The following is a 15,017-nucleotide window of genomic DNA, read 5'->3' as shown; positions in this document are numbered from 1 at the left end:
GGGGGGGAGGGGAGACAGTGCTGAATCTCGTGTTTCTGCTATGTACTCACTGCATGAGGTTTTCGGGGTAGTTTGGGTATCCAACCTATTTATAGAGTCTTGGTTTATAATAATGTGCTTAGGTCCCATGCCCTTTTGGTGGAGTGTGGCAATTTAAACCCATTCAGATCCCCTTTCCTTCCATGTCTTGTGCAGTCCTCACAGAGGGTACTGGAGTGAGGAAGACCATTCCGTGGTGGACTCTCTGAAGGCAACCATCTTCTGCCAGGTCTGACTAGGAAGCACCCACCTGTGCTAACAGAATGGACTCTACTGTAACATACATATTTATATATATGTTACATGTGGAAATTGAAAAGCTTGGTTATCCTCCAAAAAACACTTCTTTTCACTTTCAGCATCTTCCACTGTTGTAGAACAAATTTAGGGTTGAGCACTTACCTTGACTGATAGACTGCAGCCCTGAACCCCCAGAGAGCACGGTCCTGGCAACCCTCCTTTTTTTGGCCCACTAAAATGGATTTCAGGTTTCGATCCTACAAAACTGTGATAGAATAACACAGAATAACTGTGATAGACATTACCAAGTTCATAGTAATGCATTGCAGCAGCGACCAGAATCTACTTAGTGTACTTTCTTCAACTTAACTGCTTTTAAAGGCTTGGTTTTAGCCTTTCATTAAAACAGTAGTCAATTTGTTCCTATATCAGTATCATTGTAGGTAAACTAAAAGCCACTTTTTCGATGTATTTTAAACTAAATCATCAACATACGCAGTATCTTTCATCACAGTGTGAGTGAGGAGAAGTGGAGCTGTATGGCTCCACTTCATAGAAAGATCTCTAGATCGAAATATCAACAAAATGGACACTGTGTGGTTTTAGGTGCTGTGAACAGTGTTTCCTACCACTAAGACATAACGGTGGTCTGCCTCAGAATTACGTTTAATGAGCGCCAAAGGCATACATATATTTACAACAGGCATAAAGACCAAGAGAGGTCCTATCCCTGTAGTCCCAACAATAAGAGGCACCAGCATGAACTGTATAGAATGTCTTGAATACAGATGTTCTGAAAGTAGAGTTCCCTTGAAAACGCTTTTAAACAAAAAAAGTCCTGATAGTCCTTAAACCGCACTTTATGTCTTTACTGAGTATTGATGCGAAGCAACTGCTCTTTGCCATTAATTATCAGGGACTTTAACTCTCCATCTTCTTCCACTTCCACCCTTTCTTGGCCATTCTCAACGATTCTCTTGGTGGTGATTTTTTTGCCATTAACTATTTCGGTGGAGGTTGACACCGACTTGAAGTTGCCAGCCGCCCCACCGCCACAGGACATGGAGAAAGACGAAAGGCCTGAGTTTCCCGGAGAACCGAAGGATGTGAATCCGGTATCTAACGAAGCAAAGCCACCCCCAAAAGTTGGGAAGTCGGTGAAAGAGGTCGAGAAGGGTACGGCCCCTCGGCTTCTGCTTCCTCGGCAGCTCCTCCGTTCCCCAAAGAAGTTATCAAATGGGTCTCCGAAGAAGTCGAACGAGAAGGGGTCGCGGCCCCCAAAGAACTCCCTGAAGACCTCAGCGGGATCTCGGAAGGAGAAGACATACTGGAAGGCGTCGTGGAACGGGCTGCCGGCCGCGCCGCCGCCGCCCACCTCGCCCACCTCGCCGCAGCGGTCATAGACTTCGCGCTTGCGGGCGTCCGATAGGACCTCGTAGGCCTGCGCCACCTGCTTGAACCGCTTCTCGGCCTCCTCCTTGTGCTCGGGGTTCTTGTCCGGGTGCCATTTGAGTGCCAGCTTGCGGTACGCCTTGCGGATGGTCTCAGCTGAGGCCTGCCGCGGCACGCCCAGCACCTCGTAGTAGTCCACCATGGCGGCTGGCCGGCCCGCGGCCTTGGCGCTTTAGCGCGGCTGGCGGCTGCTGAACGCCCCCTACCGGCCAGCGCCGCGCGCCCTTGTGACGTGGGCGCCGCCCATTGGCGGGGGCGGGCGGCGCCTCAGCCTATCAGAATACAAGGCTCCAGGGTTGGGTCTGCGCCCAGTGACGCTCGGTGATGCTGATTGGTTTGTTGGTCTGTTATGAAGAACAAAGGGTAACTTAGGGGAGAGGCCATGATTCTGGCTGCCATAGAAAAGCACTACTTCACTTTTCCTTCCTCTTCCTTTTCCTCCTCCTCCAGCTTCTCTTCCCTCTTTCCCTTCCTCCTTCCTACCTCTCCTTTTTCTCCCCTTCTGCCGCTGCTGCTCTCCCTTCTCTTCTCAACTGTGTAGATCAAGCTAGTCTTAAACTCACAGTCATGTCCTGCTGCCTCCCCATCCCGCTCTGTGGATTTATGAATGTGTTTCACCAAGGCCAGTTTTAAAAAATGGGTTTTTGGGCCTGCCCCAAGTCAACTTTCCTTTAGCCAGGTAAGAGAATAGGAAAATTGACAGAAGTGACTTTTGTCTGACTCTGAAGGACAGTGGTTTTTGAAAAACTGAGGTTCTCAAATGTTTTGGCTTTAGGACCCTTTGTTCTAATTTCTATGACTTAGTTCCATTCAGATCACAAGAAAGTAAAGCAATATCTGTTAGCTGCTGTCTAACATAAATCATGTTCTTATGAGGAAATAACTTCAAAAACTCAGAAGGGTGGGATATGTTTATATTCTTTAAATAACTCCAGCATCGGGCTTAATAAAGCTAGATTCTCCTGCTTCTGCATTCAATCTACTGTGATCTCACGCATGGAGTAGCCTTTAGAAAACTCCACCATATGCTTATGAGGAAAAAAAGATCTTTAAAAAGTCAGTATCTCCGTGGATGAAAATAGTCTTGACATTCCCTTGAAAAGTTCCCAGGGTTCCCTAGCTAATACTTGGAGAGCCATTGTTGTCATGAACAGAATGATTAGAACTTGTGGACTGTTTTGTAGCCCTCTAGGTGAGATGTTCTTGTTTCCACTAACTGTGGTATCATGGCTATGGGTTTCCTTCTGTCCTTGCTTAAAACTTGTGTTGTCTCACTTCCTTGTGTGTGTGATTTTTTTAAACTCTATATTATCTGACTTGATCAGTTGTGAGGCAGCATACATCTATAAAGGTTACTTGGTCCTAAGGGGAAATGATAAACCAGTGAACTTTTGAAGATTCTATCACGAAGGGCACTAGGTCTAACCAGTAGCACTAGAGCACCCAAAGAGTCATTGGAGTTCATGTCACACCCAGTGACTGAACTTGAACCTACCAAAGGCTGGCACTTGGTAATGAGATCGTGATAGAAACCTGATTAGCAGGAAAGGGCAAAAGAGCTAGAGAGAAGAAATCATCTTCAAAAGGTGACCCAAGGTCTAAGGAAGGGCAAGGCTAAAGGATTTGAGTTTTTTTGTGGGCCTGATGAAACTGTTGACCATGGCACCAGAAGCAGTGATGGTATGGGATGGTGGGCCAAACTGATATAGTGAACTGCCTAGGGGCTAAAGCTCTGGAATAGGATCATGGCAGCTGGATCTGAGAGATTGGGCACTTGACTTAAGCATTAGTAAAGGCAGATGGCGTCTGTACAAAGATAGTTCCTGAATGCATGGCTATGGACTGGCATCTGGGCTGAGATAATGATTCTGAAGCTGTATGCCTATGAGGAATGTGTTCGTTTAGACTTTGTCTAGCTTATGGACCACTGTGTGAACTTTGAGATGATGAGAGACAGGATAGAGAAAAATGTTGCAGAGATTTGAGGAAAGCTGCCTTTTCCCTCTAGAAGGTCCTGAGCTCATCCAAAGGAGGATGGCAAGCTTGTGTGCTTTGTTTAGTGTGAATCTCCATTGTTCCCTCAAAGGAGCCAGGTGTCCCACCAGTGGGAATATTAACTTATAGCTCCAGCTTAAAAAGAAATTCCACTTGAAAAGTGGGGCTTTTCAAAGACACCACATTCTTCAAGGGCCTCTAAAGCAGGACCACATTGCTGCTGTGTTCTGTTTTCTCAGCCTGCAGAACACATCTTGCTGTGCCCTGTAATTGTTTGGTACTTCTCTGACCCCTGGACCCCTCCTCACAGGCACTGGCCATTGGTCATTTCAGTTTTGGCTCTGGGACTAACATAGTAGAATTCACATGTTTCATGCATGTTGCTGAAGGAAGGGGTTTGAAATATATTTTGTCTGCTCATGCTCCAGGACAGATTTATTACTGGATTGTTTTGAAGTGATTCTTCTTGTTGGCAATAAGAAATATAGATTGCCTTGCATTTAGATCAGTGAGCAGTGTTCCCTGGCCAAGGGTAGGGTTGGGGCCCTAACCATTCAGGTCCACAGTGGCTGCAGGATGCTCTGAAGCCATACACAGTCTGCCTTGCATGTGGGCTTGGGTTCCATTTCTGGCACTTTTAAATGAAAATGCTCAAGGTTCTGAGTAAAGACAGGAACAGAGCCATAAAAGCATTGTTGTGTTTATGGGCTCTTTGCTCCACATAAGCTGCGGGTGAGTTCTCGCTAAATGGGGCTTCCCAGGGTTATTGATCTTAAAGTTTAGCTTGGATTGTGAGCTTCGGGATTTCAGTCAAATGCTCGGCAAAGAACAAAGGGATTGCAACATCTTTTCTGCTTACTGAGAATTAAGAGTGATGGAATGATTGAGCGTGGGGAAAGAGTTCAAAGTGCATGTGTGCACCGTGTGTGTGTGTGTGTGTGTGTGTGTGTGTGTGCAAAAACACAAGCAAAACTGGGACTCTGCTGAGGAAGGGTGAAGGCCCAGGAATAGAGACTTTAAGTGCCCGAATGAGAGGTTTTCTGCCAGCTCTATACTCTAGAACACCAATGCTTTAAAGTTAAATTCTTTCTCCTTGTTATTCCCAGCACGCACGCGCGCGCACACACACACACACACACACACACACACACACACACACACACACACACACACACCATGCATGAAGGACCAGTACTGTGGTCGGTATTGGGATCTGTGCTTCCTTCCTCGGACTGTAGAGGGCATTAGTGGATTCCCAGGAACTGCACAAGGCTGGTTCTGCTCACACTCTGGTTGCCCACTTCAGGAGGCATTTCAGTTCTTCATTCATCTCGGAGGGCCCCAGACAGTGCTGTCTGAACACTTCCTTGGACTCAAAGTCCTCTCTATTGCCTTTTCCCCATTCTTCATGGTGGGGTCATGACCTTGACGATCACAGTTTTTCATTCTTACTAGGGCCTGTGTCTTAGCTCTGCCAAGGACTCTGGCAAATGTCTTTGCTTCTGTTGGCCTCCGTATGTGTGCAAAATGAGGGAAATCCTTCTGCTTTTATGTACTGTGATTTTCTGTTTGGAATATGTTTTCTTTCTGTTTTTTTGCTCTTGGAGAAGACTCATATGACTTTGTCTTTGTCATTTTCTACCCCAGCCTGGCTCCATTCATTTGCACTCTCAATGGACCGCATTTCTTAGCTCGAGCTGTGGATCTGACTCTCTTGATAGAGCCTGAGTCCTGGAAAGGCAGGACACTCATTAGCGCTGGCCTTAGCTGCAGTCTTGAGACCCAGAATTGTACTAGATTCATTCAGTATGAAGTAAAAACAGCTAGTGAAGGAGCTAGCTCAGTTAGTAAAGTGTTCTGAAGCTGTATGAAAATTCTGGACATGGTGGGGAATGCTTATAGTGCTAGGGAACCAGAGAAATGAAACTTCCTTGACTCAGTGGTCTCCCAGTTTAACCTAATAGGAAGGGTCTACACCAATGAAAGAGCCTATCTCAACACAAAATGTGCGGCCTCGAGAGATGATACTCAAGGTTACCCTCCGGACTACATGCCACACACAGAGACACACAGACAGGCACACACTCATGCGCACACACACATTTTGAAAGGTGATGGAAGTGGTGAAGTGGAGCCCCGAGTGAATGATGGGGGGCTTTCTTAGGGTTTTGTGGATAAAAGCGGAGCTTCAGCTCTTCTCGGTTCCTTTCTTTCCAAAAGACTTTCTGAGTAACTTTCCGTTTTATTCTTGGGAAGGTGCCAGGCTTTGACGCTTCCTGGTAACCCTTTCAGACTTATGTATAAATGCTAATTTAATGAATTCAAAGTGGCCAGAGATGGTTTGCTCGCTATAGTCACGCAAAGACATGATTTGGGAGAGACATTGCAGCCATTTCAACAGCCGGTATCTTCTAAGGAACCCCGGAAAGCTCCACCCTCATCTTGAAAAGCAAATGTTCTATGTTCTCTGCCAGTCAATCGACAACTTTAGTCATGGGGCACGGTCAAACATTAACTGATTACACAAATGTCTTTTGTGTAAGAACCATGAGCAGGCCTTAGTAGACATTTTGAGAGCAACGGAGGGAGAGGAACCATGACTGTGGCGTGCTGGAGCTCCCATTCGCCTCTGCTTCTCGTGGGCCTTCTGTTGTGTGTGCTTGGCCCCTCTGCGTCCCATGCCGGGAAGCTGTTAGTGTTCCCTATGGATGGCAGCCACTGGCTCAGCATGCTTGGAGTCATTCAGCAGCTCCAGCAGAAGGGACACGAGATAGTGGTCATAGCATCTGAAGCCTCACTACACATAAAAGAAGGATCCTTTTACACTCTAAAGAAGTTCCCTGTGCCAGTCAAGAAGGAAGACATGATAGCCACTATTGTGGAACTTGGGCTTAGCGTCTTTGAGGAAGACCCTTTCCTGCTGCGTTTGATCAAAACATACAAGAAAGTCAAAAGGGACTCTGCCATGCTCCTGTCCAGCTGCTCACACCTACTGCACAATGCCGAGTTCATGGCCTCTCTGCAAGAAAGCCACTTTGACGCTCTGCTAACAGACCCCTTCCTTCCTTGTGGTCCCATTGTGGCCCAGTTTCTGGCACTGCCTGCTGTCTACTTCTTGAATGCATTGCCGTGTGGCCTGGATTTGGAAGCTACCCAGTGCCCCTTTCCACTGTCCTACGTGCCCAAGAGTATGTCTGTAAACTCAGATCGCATGAACTTCCCACAGCGAGTGAAGAACACGCTCATTGCTTTGTCAGAGAACTTTCTATGCAATGTGGTCTATGCCCCCTATGAGCCACTTGCCTCAGAAGTCTTACAGAAAGAGGTGACAGTCAAGGACCTTCTGAGTTATGCGTCTATCTGGCTGATGAAAAACGACTTTGTGAGAGATTACCCCAGGCCCATCATGCCCAACATGGTTTTTATTGGTGGTATAAACTGCCTTCAGAAAAAGCCCTTATCTCAGGTGTGTATGTGAGCACGGCCTCTCCTTGCCCGAGTTCTCTCCGGGAAAGGAACCTTCCGTAGGTATGTGCTGAGTTCACTGAGCATGCTGGGATGCTTTCAAGTGCTCTCTTTGTTAGCTTCTCTTCGTTAAGTCTCCCAGTTTTGAATTTGTCTATCTTTGGCATCCTCTCCTGACTTCCTTCTTTGTACACAGTATTTTGGAAAACTATATCTTGGGCTTTTTTTTATGTGGAATTAATGCAACTGACATTAACTGTCAAAAGAACCGTGTGTTTGGAACGCTTCTCAGAGAACACAGCTGTGTATTATGAAGCTTGCCCTTGAGTGGGGCACTGGATTTGGGCACCAGCAGCTTAAGTCTGATGCAATTGTTCTTTAACCCTTATAACTGCTGGCAAGAGACACTGCCTTTATGGTCCTGGCTAAATAGAACTTCTTATAGGAAGTTAGTTCCTGCAGCTTTCTGCCTCTTCTAATAGGGCAAGGTGTCAGCCCTCTGTCTGAGCAAGAGAGATAGTCTTAATGGGAGAAAGCAATACACAGACCACAGTCATACGTGTTGGGTCTGAAGTAAGTAGCCAATAAGGAGATCCTGGAGGCCAGAGATGTGAAGATAATGAAGAGACCAAACATATAAGCAGACCTGCTTCAAGTCCATGTGCTTGGCTCCAGTGAAGGGCTTCTGTTAGGTAGTCTAAGTGGATCCTGGAAAGGCAAAACATGTTCATAGCTTAGAACCAAAGCCACAGGTCTCAGCAGAGATTATTATTAATGTTTAAAGGTCTCACCAGCTGGGGGAGGGGTTGTCCCCAGAGAAAAGGCTTTTTTTTTCCAAAGCATTTATCATGTTTAGAAGAAACAAGTCAGAGATCAAAGATTATTTCCAGTTAACATGTTGTCTCACTGTTTGGCTGTCCCAAGGACTGTGATATTGTGACAAAGTTTAGGGCATATTGTACCAAGTGGAGAGGACTCACCTTTGTTGAACCCACAGAAGTTGAGTCAGAGTGAGTCATTGACTATCTTGCCTCCGTGGCTTACTCTTTTGGCTTCTGTACACAAACTTGTGTGCCAGTTTAGCTTCAGTTAAAATCATACTATCTGCCTGTGAATGTTTATGACCCTACAGATCTGATTTTGTGCTAATCACATACTGGTGGCTGCTGAGTAGGCACGCAAAGGCGTACGGGAGGGCAAACTAGACTGTGCCTTTCCCGGCAGGATTGCATATGTCTTGAAGGAGCAAAGATTCTGGAATGTAGGTGAGCTACACGCTATCAGGAGGTAGAAGAAAAGCAAAGGGCCCTAGAATGTGGGATGCCTGTCCCCAGGAAAGAAGGGCCTGGGGAAGAAAGAAGAAAACTGTGATGTGATCCTAGAAAAGAACAGCTTCAGAGCAACCAACTCTAGGATGCTCTGGGTCAAAATCCAGGACAGTGGCAGAAGAGCCTGGTCTTTAGATTGTCCCAGGAAGTGAGACCGATGTGACAATGCTCTGACATCCAGTGGACTGCAGGAGCCTGGCCTTCAGAGTGTTGGAAGAGGGCTGTGTTCCTGGGAAGACTGCACAGGGTATGGGATCCTGATACGTTCAGGAGAGAGTTTAGTAGAAGCCTCTCTGTGTCTACATGTAGGGAGGGTCAGGACATGGTTTGCCCAGGAATATTTGGGTTTTAGGAATAAAAGCACCGTGTTCTGTGCAGTCCTTCAGCTGTGTGTAACTTATTACATCATGCCATCATGTTGATGCTGTTCACGCTCTTTGGAAACATCTGAATCCATCTGAGAGACTCTTGATGGTTAGCTAGCTTATTAATTATGTACAGCGGGAGAGAACTGCCATGCCACTTAAAGTCTGTTTTCTGCATAGGGCCACAGGTAGGCATGTGTATATGGTCGTGTGTCATGTTCATGGGTGCATGGCCATGTGCATGTGCACTCCTGTATGTGCCGCTCTTTCTCTGATGGGAAATCAGCACCTTATCTGGATTCTGCATCTCCAGGGAACCCCACAGATAACCCTGTAAGCAAGAAATCCTCCTGAATTGACAGGGGACAAGGAGACAGAGTTGCCGTGATGTTTTTTTGTCTATTACATACATACCTTTACTGATTCTCATGAGAGGGAAGTATCTATCTTGTAATCTAATATGTGCAGTTCCCATGGGATGTGAGAACAAAGAGATGAACTGGAAATTTCTCCTCTTGCTCTAGGAATTTGAAGCCTATGTCAACGCTTCTGGAGAGCATGGCATCGTGATTTTCTCTCTGGGTTCCATGGTCTCGGAGATTCCGGAGAAGAAAGCTATGGAAATCGCCGAGGCTTTGGGCAGAATTCCTCAGACGGTGAGATGGTTCTACAAGACTCCTTCATGTCTGCTTTTAGTCTCTAACTCTAGACCTCAGTGTCTAAATTCAGAAATCTGAGTTGTGGAACTCCTCTGCCATTCCACAAAGTTATTGTTGTTATTATTATTATTACCATATATTATTATTATTTCAATTTATTCAGGTATTCCTATGACATGGTCTGCTCACTCAGATTTCTCTTTTCTCTAGGAAACTCCCAAATATTAGAGAGAATGTTGTTAAAAAATTAAGCATGATATTGTTTTTTCACATCAATGAAGAATGTTTCTCCGAAAAGCTATTTTGTTTTTTTTGTTCCTGCTTGGATAGCTTTTGCATCCACTTGCCTTGTGAAGAAAGTTTCCCTTTGAAGTGCAGAAACATGAAGGAATACTGAGGGTGGTTTGATGGCTTCTCACACTCGTGTTGCCAAGCTTTAGCATCAAGAGCCAATGCTGCTCTTGAGCCCTGGGGACTTCCAATTCACCAAACCTCCCATCATGCAAAGCCTATCCGGGTTCTTCTTACTCATAGGACTGGCCTTTCTAGCTAGGCTAGCTGATTTTAAAAATCAAATTGTGTCCTTTTTCTAAGCCTGTGCTTTTTGTCCCTACTAGGTCCTGTGGCGCTACACCGGACCTAGACCATCGAATCTTGCGAAGAACACAATACTTGTAAAATGGCTACCCCAAAATGATTTGCTTGGTAGGTTGGGAGCATCTGCCATGTAGGTCAAACTAGGGTTACATTAAGGAAATGACAGTCTTTAATGTTCTAAATGATTGTTTAGCTTGATGGTGACTGAGACATATCACATACATCATCCCACCCCACCCACTCCCAGAGTTTTTACCATGGCCACATGTAGATGATGGTCCTTATGGGCTTTTCAGAATTTAGACATTGTCAGTCTGAAGAACCTGGTGTCCCTTTCTGTTGTGCTCCTCAGGTCATCCAAAGACTCGTGCGTTCATCACACACTCTGGTTCCCATGGTATTTATGAAGGGATATGCAACGGTGTGCCGATGGTGATGATGCCCTTGTTTGGCGACCAGATGGACAATGCCAAGCGCATGGAAACTCGAGGGGCTGGGATCTCCCTGAATGTTCTCGAAATGACTGCTGATGATTTGGAAAATGCTCTAAAAGCGGTCATCAATGACAAGAGGTAAGTAAGAGGAGAAGAAAAACAAACAACATACTTGTGTTTGTGTCTACAGCATTTGCAATCAACAAAATAGCACAACAACAAAAACATAAAAAAAATCTAGATTCATACACAAGATAAAGTGGGCATTATTCCTACTTGTAAAGGGACTTTATATTTTATCTTAGAATTTGTTAAATTTTTTAGTTTCCCTAGATTTACAATCTTCAATTAAAAATAATGTCACCATAATAGGCATCTCATCTCTTAAGATCCTGTAAAGAAAAAAAATGTTCCATTAAAAGGCACATGGGGTGGAGTTGGAAGCTCTCTTCATAGGCAAGGGCACTAGCTGTGCAAGCCTGAAGAATGAGTTCAAATCCCAGCACTTATGTGAAAAGCCAGGCCTCAGCATCATGGAAGCGGAAGACGGGAGAACTGATAGGCTTGCTGGCCACTAGTCTAGCTCCAGATTCAATGAGAGACTTTGTCTCAAAGAAATAAAGTGGACAGTGACAGAACAAAACATTGTCTTATGGCCTATGAGTATAAAAATGTGCACACACACACACACATACACACACACACCACATACACGTGCACACTGTGAGATCACTTTGTCTCTATTTGAAACTTAGTGTATTGCTTTCAAGGTTGCTGGAACTATTTTATTTAAAACCTATGGGAAGAAACATGGTGACAGACACTTGTAATCTAAACACTTAGAGACAGAGACAGGAGGATTGTGATGAGTTCAAGAAGAGTTCAAGACTATATAGCCAATTCCAAGCTGGCTGAGTCTGTGTAGCAAGATTCTGTCTTAAGACAAAACCAACCAAGCAAACAATAACAAAAACCCCAAGCAAAAATTTAAAAGGCAAGGAGGTGGCACAATAGCACAGCAGTTAAGAAGGGCACTTGCAGGGGCTGGAGAGATGGCTCAGTGGTTAAGAGCATTGCCTGCTCTTCCAATGGTCCTGGGTTCAATTCCCAGCAACCACATGGTGGCTCACAACCATGTGGAATGAGGTCTGGTGCCCTCTTCTGGCCTGCAGACATACACACAGACAGAATATTGTATACATAATAAATAAATATTTTTTAAAAAAAGGGACTGGAGATATGGCTCAGTGGTTAAGAGCACTGTCTGCTCTTCCAGAGGTCCTGAGTTCAATTCCCAGCAACCACATGGTGGCTCACAACCATCTGTAATGAGATCTGGTGCCGTCATACATGGAGGCAGAATGTCATGTATACATAGCAAATAAATAAATTTAAAAAAAAGAAGGGCACTTGCTCTTCTAGAGGACCTGAGTTTGTTTCCCAGCTCTGGGGGGAACCCGGTGCCCCCTGGTGGCCTCCATGGGCTCTGTACTCATGTGTATATACCCACTCAGAGACAGACATATTAACACAGTTAAAAATAAAATTAAATCTTAAAAGCAATACCACAAAAGTTTGTAAGAAGAAATGATGGCCAGTGGTAGTTTTAATCTAAGAGCAGCGTGTGTGCATACTTACGTGTAGTATGTATGTAAGAGTGTTTTAGGCATGCCGCTCTAGTCTGTTTTCTGTTGCAATAACAGAATACCCAGAATTACACCATCTATAAAGGGTTAAAGTTTATTTAGCTCAGAGTCTGAGAAGTTGTGGGCAGTCTAGAGCAGGGCAGCTGCTGCATCTGGTAAGGGTCTCCTGCTACCTACCATGTATCCTCCATGGTAGACACCTGGAGTTGCCAAGGGTGTGTACATGCCAGAGACAAAAGATAAGCGGCACCCTTGCTTGATCACAGCCCACTCTCACGGTGACAGAGTCCAGCTCTGGAGCAAAGGCCATCCTCTCTCTCAATGACATCTCACTTCCTCAAGGTTCCACCACCTCTCTGTATCTTTGCACTGGGGACCAAAGTTCCTGTGGGCAGCACATTCAAACCACACTACCCCTTTATCTGCAACTGACTCCTTTATTGTTGTTGTTCTTACTTAATTTTACCATAATGACATTATAATTTCCTACAAAGAAATCATTAAAAGGTGAAAAATTGAAAACAAAGTTTAAATATTTATAAAATACCTTTTTTGTTGTTGTTTTTGCTTTCTTTCCTCCTTACCCCCTGTAGTGTTGAGGCGAGCAGGCCTGCTTTTCATCCTGCCCAGCTCCCGCATGGTTAGCTTAACACCTGAAATAACAACACACAAACTGTATTCATTTAAACACTGCCTGGCCCATTAGTTCCAGACTCTTATTGGCTAATTCTCACATCTTGATTAACCCATTTCTAATAATCTGTGTAGCACCATGAGGTGGTGGTCTTACCGGGAAAGATTCAGCATGTGTGACCTGGTGGCTGGCTCCATGGCGTCTGATCCAGAGAGGAGAGGCATGGCGATTGCCTCATTTCCCTCTTCCTCCCAGCATTCTGTTCTGTCTACTCCACCCACCTAAGGGCTGGCCTATCAAATGGCCAAGGCAGTTTCTTTATTAACCAATGAAATCAACACAAAACAGAAGGCCCTCCCACATCAACCCTTTCCTCTCCTTCCTCCCCTTCTGCCTGCATTTCACCATCTATTCCTCCTCCTCCTTGTTAGAGATAGTGAATATCGATTAAGTGTGTGTTCGGGGTGTGCTCTTCTGGTTATAACAAGGTGTTCCAATACTAACAACCACTTTGTGTTCAGTTACAAGGAGAACATCATGCGCCTCTCCAGACTCCACAAGGACCGTCCCATAGAGCCTCTGGACCTGGCTGTGTTCTGGGTGGAGTACGTGATGAGGCACAAGGGGGCGCCACACCTGCGTCCGGCTGCCCATGACCTCACCTGGTACCAGTACCACTCCTTGGATGTGATTGGCTTCCTCCTGGCCATCGTGTTGACCATCGTCTTCATTGTCTTTAAATGTTGTTCCTATGGCTTCCGGAAATGCTTTGGGAAAAAGCAGGGAGTTAAGAAGTCACACAAATCCAAGACCCATTGAGAAGTGGGTAGGAAGTGAAGGGGAGGTATCAGTCTATTCTTCAATCAGTTTGACACTTGAAAACAGAATCAGTGTTAAATTTATTTTATTTTTATTAGGGAAATAATCAGCCATACATCTCACACTCAGAACAATTTTTTTTAAATAAAACCAATCTAATTGCTGACCACACCCATCAGGGAAGCTATGGACAACACTTGCCATCTGTTTCGGAAAGAATGGCACTCTGTAGTCATTGACAGCCCCACAGTTGTCCCATTGTCCTGTCATGTCATCACTGCCCCCCATACACACTTCAGCTGATAGATTCCTCACCTGGATCTTCGGGCTGCTGTGGCCTCCTCCAGTGCTCATCATTCCTTGTCGTGCTTATGTATTGTGGGCGACGTGGCCTTTGCAGCTCTGGGGGAGGGGATGATGCTTTGAGACTGTGTTGGCGATGATAATCATTGCTTGTTGAAGCAGATCTGGAATTGATGAGAGCAAAAGTATATTCTTAGGCAAGTCCAACTTCTGTAGTGTTTCCCAAACCGAGAACTTACTAATAAATTCAGACAAATTGTGTTTATTATTTCTCTACTGGTGTTATATTTATTCATTGTCAAACATCCTCTAATTGTAAAAGTGCTACATGATAGTGACACCAAACTTGAAAACCAAAGAGATTCACACATGTGTACGTGCACACAAGCGAAGAACCACCTGTACTTCCAGTGCTCTTTAATGCAGTCACAGTTAACACAGTTAGTGCAGACAAACCACTGTTGCTGTGTTGGGTAGTCTTTGTATTGCATTCTGATGTTCCAAGACTGACAATAAAGTTTGTTTTGAATCAGAGGACAGAGCTAGCTACTAACTGACCAAAATTAACCATAGAGGTTCCAGAGGACTGAAGACAGACACACATAGGGCAGGGCTAAGAGAGGCTCTGTCTCAGCCCCTTTCAGGTGGAGGAATGGAAGAGACAGGAGGTCACTGGTCACTTCACCGCTGCTTCTCTGATCATTCAGGTTCTTACCCTGATATCTGGCTCCTGAGTTTTTAATTGATAAAGAATAATTAGATAAACACATAATTGCTGCCATAGTTTTGATTCTGAATCTTCCAAAGATGTATTTGCTGATGGCTTAGTCCTAGGCCTATGGCACTGCTGAGAAGTTGTGGAGCCGTTAAGATGATCCTGAGGGAGAAAGTTAGGTTTCTGGGGGTGTTCTTTTGAAGAGGATGTTGGCATTCAGGCCCTTTGCTCTCTCTTTGTTCTCTCCCTATCATGGAACAAGAAGCTTCTGGGACACTCTCCCTGGGTGTTCTCCTGTCCACAGGTTCCAAAGCACAGGTTCCAAA

General features: G+C 45.1%; 2 protein-coding genes across 5 annotated transcripts in view; one reads left to right on the top strand and one right to left on the bottom strand.

Annotated features, from left to right (window-relative positions):
• Window positions 1-14,250, top strand: part of LOC101999189 (UDP-glucuronosyltransferase 1-6) — a 57,266-nt gene extending 43,016 nt beyond the window's left edge. For 3 of the 4 annotated variants that reach the window (XM_005361724.3, XM_005361721.2, XM_005361720.1), the window contains 4 exons: window positions 9,409-9,540; window positions 10,161-10,248; window positions 10,493-10,712; window positions 13,376-14,250. In XM_005361724.3, coding sequence (XP_005361781.1) covers window positions 9,409-9,540; window positions 10,161-10,248; window positions 10,493-10,712; window positions 13,376-13,673 — 738 coding nt within the window. In that variant the 3' untranslated portion in view covers window positions 13,674-14,250. Of the gene's footprint in view, window positions 1-6,302; window positions 7,193-9,408; window positions 9,541-10,160; window positions 10,249-10,492; window positions 10,713-13,375 lie in introns of those variants that run through there. The other variant, XM_013351737.2, reaches the window with a different exon arrangement.
• On the bottom strand, window positions 1,094-1,873 carry Dnajb3 (DnaJ heat shock protein family (Hsp40) member B3). The gene has a single exon (XM_005361719.2). It carries the CDS (start codon window positions 1,871-1,873, stop codon window positions 1,148-1,150), a length of 726 nt encoding a protein of 241 aa, XP_005361776.1. The 3' UTR covers window positions 1,094-1,147.
• Window positions 14,251-15,017: the final 767 nt, after the last annotated feature.

This window comes from Microtus ochrogaster, linkage group LG4 (assembly GCF_000317375.1).
Source record: "Microtus ochrogaster isolate Prairie Vole_2 linkage group LG4, MicOch1.0, whole genome shotgun sequence".
Taxonomy (NCBI): Eukaryota; Metazoa; Chordata; class Mammalia; order Rodentia; family Cricetidae; genus Microtus; species Microtus ochrogaster.
This window is presented reverse-complemented; position numbering and strand designations above follow the sequence as displayed.

Bases quoted from the DNA above. Each gene is read 5' to 3' on its own strand.
- Dnajb3 (XM_005361719.2), bottom strand. From the start codon at position 1,873: ATGGTGGACTACTACGAGGTGCTGGGCGTGCCGCGGCAGGCCTCAGCT.